The following is a 9,409-nucleotide window of genomic DNA, read 5'->3' on the forward strand; positions in this document are numbered from 1 at the left end:
ACTAAAATCTTGACTGCTCCCGTTTAATAGTTAGGAGTCATGGTTATAGTAAAATTTATATATTAATACTTATATTAAAGCATTTGCAAGACAGCTGCCTTCTATCAAAAATTGGGCCACATCTGTCCACAGGTTGTATGCGGTATTGCAGCTCAGCCCCATCCCATTTTAGAGTGATGTTGCAGTACCGGATACAAACTGTGGATGATGGTGGCGCTGTTTAAAAAAAAAAAGCAGCCTTATCTAAGCCTTTAACATAGAAGGAACTGACTAATATCAAGTTAAAAGGGAGGATTTTTCTAACTTTTTCTTCTCTACTTTTCCTTTCCGCTGCAGGAATGACTTGTCAAGCGCGCAGCTCCTATGTGGAAAGCGAGGTGCTGTGGGGTCACCGCTTCATGCCGGTCCTCACGCTGGAGGAAGGCTTCTACGAAGTGGACTACGACACTTTCCACAATACTGACGAGACGCCGACGCCGACCTCCAGCGCCAAAGAGCTGGCGGAGCTGAGCGAGAAGGGCGAGGCGCTGCAGCTCACCTCCACCAACAGCAAAGGCAACCAGACCGCCACCGGTGACTTACAGGAAGGGGCGGAGGTGGAGAGCGCGCCAGTCATCTCCAACGGGGACGTCAGTAAAGTAAAGATGGACGCCTGTGAGTGACGGTCGCAAATAATAAAAAAAAATAAAGTAGAATTTTCGCCAGCAATAGGCGGACGGAGAAGAAATCGCTAATATGAGCGCTGGCTAAAAGCTGACGCCAAATTAGACTGTAAGGTTGGCGGCCATATTGTCACGTGGATCGCTGTTCAGCAGGGCGCTCACAAAACCCTAAATCTAGAGGTTATCATCACAGATGAGAGAAAAAAAAGACGCTAAAAAAGAAAAATAAACTCCTTCCTATAAGCCATTACTTATTAATATCTTTTTCCAGGAAAGTCGAGCAACTAATATGACAACCATTTGCGGCAGGTTATACCCCCCCCCCCCCAAGTCAAGGACAGGAACGGTGGTCCTAATGGTCACTCAACTTTCCCAGGAACAAACTTTACAAAACAAAAATGATGACGACTTAAGGACTTTAATGACAATTTTGGGGCACGCATTGGTAATAAAGGGGTTAATATTTGGTGATTGGTCATTACAGACTACCCGCACTAGGACTGAACAATACATGGAGATGGGGGCCTGTTCTGTATTTTACACCGGACCCCGGAGCTTCACGTTACCACATTCTCCTCCTATATGCAAATATTTATAGGATGTGGACACAGTCGGGGGGAAATTATTGTTTTATGCATTTATTTACGGCCTAAAAATCATTTTTGCAATTGGGTTTCATTTAAAAGTTTGCGCCGTTTGACTCTTACAGCTGCTGTGTTTCTTTGCACATTGCCAACTGTAGATAGAGTTAACTGAGAATCCATCAGCGAGCTCATTCTGACAAAGTTTGCAGCTATTTTCTAAGATCTTCTCAGCTCATTTACGACCACGTTAAAGCTCAATTTGATGAGGTCTTTTGTTATAAATCAGCTCAGAGAATGAAAAAAAAGCATAAAAACAGGCCACATGCAGATGGATGCATTTTGTTGTCCCGATTCTTAGTATATCGATTTCGCAGGCAGGGACAGAAAGAGCCAATAAAAGCCAAATGGTGAAGCCAGGTCGGCTTTACCACCACTAGGGTCCTATGGGGGAACGATGCCAATGATGATCATAGGGATCTGGAACTTGTCTCTATATAGCACTGGCCTAACACAGTAACTAAGTGGACATTATCGCATAAGAAATGTAAAACTACAACCGTCGTGGCAGCGAGCACAAGTAGAGATAAAATTTGCAATTGTACTGCAGTTCAGAGAATGCCCACAAGATGGCAGCAGAGCTGTACCTCTAGTATTCCCACGCTCGCCTCTATCAATGCACTGTGACTATACGTTTGCCTGTTCCTCCTGGGTCGTCCGTCTCTTCTATGTTCGTATCCAATAAATATTTAATATATAACATTTGCTGCAGCCGTCGTGATTACTGAGGCGTCACACCCTCCCCTGGTCCGATATTCCTCATCAGGAGCACGAGCAGCGAGGTCCGGGCCGGCACAACTACATGCAGCAAGAAGTCAGCAAACACAGTCTGATACTTGCAATCACACAATGTCTATACGGCACAGGTCATTATGTACAAGGAAATGCAGGGGGGTTTTGTGTTTTTTTTTTTAACTTTATTTTCTTCAATAATAAAATTACTGCAGAAAGTTGGCGGGGGGGGGGGGGATTTGATCTTTTTTTTTTCTTGTGTGGAGATTTTGATTCCCCCCTTAGTCCTAATAGAGGCCGGATTACCTGCTCACTGGTGTAATAAGTAATGGATTTCGGTCTGTAAGATGCACCTCAGGTTTAGGCAGCAGAAAATAGGAAAAACTTTTTTTGTGGAGGAGTCAATATCTCTAATATTAATGTACTAGGGTAGAATAGGAAGGTAATAAATCTATTAGTGTCTCTGCAGTGTTATACACACACACAGCTCTGCTACATGCACATATACATACACACACAGCTCTGCCGCACGTCCATATACACACACAGCTCTGCTACATCCCCATATACACACACACAGCTCTGCTACATCCCCATATACACACACAGCTCTGCTACATCCCCATATACACACACACACACAGCTCTGCCGCACGTCCATATACACACACACAGCTCTGCCGCACGCCCATACACACACAGCTCTGCCGCACGTCCATATACATACACACAGCTCTGCTACATCCCCATATACACACACACAGCTCTGCTACATGCACATATACATACACACACAGCTCTGCCGCACGTCCATATACACACACAGCTCTGCTACATCCCCATATACACACACGCAGCTCTACCGCACGTCCATATACACACACACAGCTCTGCTACATCCCCATATACACACACACACACAGCTCTGCCGCACGTCCATATACACACACACAGCCCTGCTACATCCCCATATACACACACACAGCTCTGCCGCACGCCCATACACACACAGCTCTGCCGCACGTCCATATACATACACACAGCTCTGCTACATCCCCATATACACACACACAGCTCTGCTACATGCACATATACATACACACACAGCTCTGCCGCACGTCCATATACACACACAGCTCTGCTACATCCCCATATACACACACGCAGCTCTACCGCACGTCCATATACACACACACAGCTCTGCTACATCCCCATATACACACACACACACACACACACAGCTCTGCCGCACGTCCATATACACACACACAGCTCTGCTACATCCCCATATACACACACACAGCTCTGCCGCACGTCCATATACACACACACAGCTCTGCTACATCCCCATATACACACACACACACAGCTCTGCCGCACGTCCATATACACACACACAGCTCTGCCGCACGCCCATACACACACAGCTCTGCCGCACGTCCATATACATACACACAGCTCTGCTACATCCCCATATACACACACACAGCTCTGCTACATGCACATATACATACACACACAGCTCTGCCGCACGTCCATATACACACACAGCTCTGCTACATCCCCATATACACACACGCAGCTCTACCGCACGTCCATATACACACACACAGCTCTGCTACATCCCCATATACACACACACACACAGCTCTGCCGCACGTCCATATACACACACACAGCCCTGCTACATCCCCATATACACACACACAGCTCTGCCGCACGCCCATACACACACAGCTCTGCCGCACGTCCATATACATACACACAGCTCTGCTACATCCCCATATACACACACACAGCTCTGCTACATGCACATATACATACACACACAGCTCTGCCGCACGTCCATATACACACACAGCTCTGCTACATCCCCATATACACACACGCAGCTCTACCGCACGTCCATATACACACACACAGCTCTGCTACATTCCCATATACACACACACACACACAGCTCTGCCGCACGTCCATATACACACACACAGCTCTGCTACATCCCCATATACACACACACAGCTCTGCCGCACGTCCATATACACACACACAGCTCTGCTACATCCCCATATACACACACACAGCTCTGCCGCACGCCCATACACACACAGCTCTGCCGCACGTCCATATACATACACACAGCTCTGCTACATCCCCATATACACACACACAGCTCTGCTACATGCACATATACATACACACACACAGCTCTGCCGCACGTCCATATACACACACACAGCTCTGCTACATCCCCATATACACACACACACAGCTCTGCCACACGCCCATACACACACAGCTCTGCCGCACGCACATATATACACACACACACAGCTCTGCTACATGCACATACACACACACACACAGCTCTGCTACATGCACATATACATACACACACACAGCTCTGCCGCACGTCCATATACACACACACAGCTCTGCTACATCCCCATATACACACACAGCTCTGCCGCACGCCCATACACACACACACAGCTCTGCCGCACGTCCATATACACACACAGCTCTGCTACATCCCCATATACACACACGCAGCTCTACCGCACGTCCATATACACACACAGCTCTGCTACATCCCCATATACACACACACACACAGCTCTGCCGCACGTCCATATACACACACACAGCCCTGCTACATCCCCATATACACACACACAGCTCTGCCGCGCGCCCATACACACACAGCTCTGCCGCACGTCCATATACATACACACAGCTCTGCTACATCCCCATATACACACACACAGCTCTGCTACATGCACATATACATACACACACAGCTCTGCCGCACGTCCATATACACACACAGCTCTGCTACATCCCCATATACACACACGCAGCTCTACCGCACGTCCATATACACACACACAGCTCTGCTACATCCCCATATACACACACACACACACACAGCTCTGCCGCACGTCCATATACACACACACAGCTCTGCTACATCCCCATATACACACACACAGCTCTGCCGCACGTCCATATACACACACACAGCTCTGCTACATCCCCATATACACACACACAGCTCTGCCGCACGCCCATACACACACAGCTCTGCCGCACGTCCATATACATACACACAGCTCTGCTACATCCCCATATACACACACACAGCTCTGCTACATGCACATATACATACACACACACAGCTCTGCCGCACGTCCATATACACACACACAGCTCTGCTACATCCCCATATACACACACACACACACAGCTCTGCCACACGCCCATACACACACAGCTCTGCCGCACGCACATATATACACACACACACACAGCTCTGCTACATGCACATACACACACACACACACAGCTCTGCTACATGCACATATACATACACACACACAGCTCTGCCGCACGTCCATATACACACACACAGCTCTGCTACATCCCCATATACACACACAGCTCTGCCGCACGCCCATACACACACACACAGCTCTGCCGCACGTCCATATACACACACAGCTCTGCTACATCCCCATATACACACACGCAGCTCTACCGCACGTCCATATACACACACACAGCTCTGCTACATCCCCATATACACACACACACACAGCTCTGCCGCACGTCCATATACACACACACAGCTCTGCTACATCCCCATATACACACATACAGCTCTGCTACATGCACATATACATACACACACACAGCTCTGCCGCACGTCCATATACACACACACAGCTCTGCTACATCCCCATATACACACACACACAGCTCTGCCACACGCCCATACACACACAGCTCTGCCGCACGCACATATATACACACACACACAGCTCTGCTACATGCACATACACACACACAGCTCTGCTACATGCACATATACATACACACACACAGCTCTGCCGCACGTCCATATACACACACACAGCTCTGCTACATCCCCATATACACACACAGCTCTGCCGCACGCCCATACACACACACACAGCTCTGCCGCACGCACATATACACACACATACAGCTCTGCTACATGCACATATACATACACACACAGCTCTGCCGCACGTCCATATACACACAGCTCTGCTACATCCCCATATACACACACACAGCTCTGCCGCACGCCCATACACACACACACACACACACACAGCTCTGCCGCACGTCCATATACACACACAGCTCTGCCGCACGCCCATACACACACAGCTCTGCCGCACGCATATATACACACACACAGCTCTGCTACATCCCCATATACACACACACACAGCTCTGCCGCACGCCCATACACACACACAGCTCTGCCGCACGTCCATATACACACACACAGCTCTGCCGCACGCCCATACACACACAGCTCTGCCGCACGCATATATACACACACACAGCTCTGCTACATCCCCATATACACACACGCAGCTCTACCGCACGTCCATATACACACACACAGCTCTGCTACATCCCCATATACACACACACACACAGCTCTGCCGCACGTCCATATACACACACACAGCTCTGCTACATCCCCATATACACACACACAGCTCTGCCGCACGCCCATACACACACAGCTCTGCCGCACGTCCATATACATACACACAGCTCTGCTACATCCCCATATACACACACACAGCTCTGCTACATGCACATATACATACACACACAGCTCTGCCGCACGTCCATATACACACACAGCTCTGCTACATCCCCATATACACACACGCAGCTCTACCGCACGTCCATATACACACACACAGCTCTGCTACATCCCCATATACACACACACACACAGCTCTGCCGCACGTCCATATACACACACACAACTCTGCTACATCCCCATATACACACACACAGCTCTGCCGCACGCCCATACACACACAGCTCTGCCGCACGTCCATATACATACACACAGCTCTGCTACATCCCCATATACACACACACAGCTCTGCTACATGCACATATACATACACACACACAGCTCTGCCGCACGTCCATATACACACACACAGCTCTGCTACATCCCCATATACACACACACACACAGCTCTGCCACACGCCCATACACACACAGCTCTGCCGCACGCACATATATACACACACACACACACACAGCTCTGCTACATGCACATACACACACACAGCTCTGCTACATGCACATATACATACACACACACAGCTCTGCCGCACGTCCATATACACACACACAGCTCTGCTACATCCCCATATACACACACAGCTCTGCCGCACGCCCATACACACACACACAGCTCTGCCGCACGCACATATACACACACATACAGCTCTGCTACATGCACATATACATACACACACAGCTCTGCCGCACGTCCATATACACACACACAGCTCTGCTACATCCCCATATACACACACACACAGCTCTGCCGCACGCCCATACACACACACACACACACAGCTCTGCCGCACGTCCATATACACACACACAGCTCTGCCGCACGCCCATACACACACAGCTCTGCCGCACGCATATATACACACACACAGCTCTGCTACATCCCCATATACACACACACACAGCTCTGCCGCACGCCCATACACACACACACACACACAGCTCTGCCGCACGTCCATATACATACACACAGCTCTGCTACATCCCCATATACACACACACAGCTCTGCTACATGCACATATACATACACACACAGCTCTGCCGCACGTCCATATACACACACAGCTCTGCTACATCCCCATATACACACACGCAGCTCTACCGCACGTCCATATACACACACACAGCTCTGCTACATCCCCATATACACACACACACACAGCTCTGCCGCACGTCCATATACACACACACAGCTCTGCTACATCCCCATATACACACACACAGCTCTGCCGCACGCCCATACACACACAGCTCTGCCGCACGCATATATACACACACACAGCTCTGCTACATCCCCATATACACACACACACAGCTCTGCCGCACGCCCATACACACACACAGCTCTGCCGCACGTCCATATACACACACACAGCTCTGCCGCACGCCCATACACACACAGCTCTGCCGCACGCATATATACACACACACAGCTCTGCTACATCCCCATATACACACACGCAGCTCTACCGCACGTCCATATACACACACACAGCTCTGCTACATCCCCATATACACACACACACACAGCTCTGCCGCACGTCCATATACACACACACAGCTCTGCTACATCCCCATATACACACACACAGCTCTGCCGCACGCCCATACACACACAGCTCTGCCGCACGTCCATATACATACACACAGCTCTGCTACATCCCCATATACACACACACAGCTCTGCTACATGCACATATACATACACACACAGCTCTGCCGCACGTCCATATACACACACAGCTCTGCTACATCCCCATATACACACACGCAGCTCTACCGCACGTCCATATACACACACACAGCTCTGCTACATCCCCATATACACACACACACACAGCTCTGCCGCACGTCCATATACACACACACAACTCTGCTACATCCCCATATACACACACACAGCTCTGCCGCACGCCCATACACACACAGCTCTGCCGCACGTCCATATACATACACACAGCTCTGCTACATCCCCATATACACACACACAGCTCTGCTACATGCACATATACATACACACACACAGCTCTGCCGCACGTCCATATACACACACACAGCTCTGCTACATCCCCATATACACACACACACACAGCTCTGCCACACGCCCATACACACACAGCTCTGCCGCACGCACATATATACACACACACACACACACAGCTCTGCTACATGCACATACACACACACAGCTCTGCTACATGCACATATACATACACACACACAGCTCTGCCGCACGTCCATATACACACACACAGCTCTGCTACATCCCCATATACACACACAGCTCTGCCGCACGCCCATACACACACACACAGCTCTGCCGCACGCACATATACACACACATACAGCTCTGCTACATGCACATATACATACACACACAGCTCTGCCGCACGTCCATATACACACACACAGCTCTGCTACATCCCCATATACACACACACACAGCTCTGCCGCACGCCCATACACACACACACACACACAGCTCTGCCGCACGTCCATATACACACACACAGCTCTGCCGCACGCCCATACACACACAGCTCTGCCGCACGCATATATACACACACACAGCTCTGCTACATCCCCATATACACACACACACAGCTCTGCCGCACGCCCATACACACACACACACACACAGCTCTGCCGCACGTCCATATACATACACACAGCTCTGCTACATCCCCATATACACACACACAGCTCTGCTACATGCACATATACATAC

At 49.6% G+C, this 9,409-nt stretch overlaps 1 protein-coding gene across 2 annotated transcripts in view; it reads left to right on the plus strand.

The window, feature by feature from the left end:
* Positions 1-1,946, plus strand: part of LOC141171969 (G protein-activated inward rectifier potassium channel 2-like) — a 172,936-nt gene extending 170,990 nt beyond the window's left edge. Inside the window, exon 3 of one of the 2 annotated variants that reach the window (XM_073655707.1) lies at positions 337-1,945. In XM_073655707.1, coding sequence (XP_073511808.1) covers positions 337-662 — 326 coding nt within the window. In that variant the 3' untranslated portion in view covers positions 663-1,945. Of the gene's footprint in view, positions 1-336 lie in introns of both variants that reach the window. The other variant, XM_073655708.1, reaches the window with a different exon arrangement.
* Positions 1,947-9,409: the final 7,463 nt, after the last annotated feature.

This window comes from Phyllobates terribilis, unplaced genomic scaffold, assembly GCF_046119375.1.
Source record: "Phyllobates terribilis strain yellow unplaced genomic scaffold, ASM4611937v1 Scaffold_12__6_contigs__length_324123572, whole genome shotgun sequence".
NCBI lineage: Eukaryota > Metazoa > Chordata > Amphibia > Anura > Dendrobatidae > Phyllobates > Phyllobates terribilis.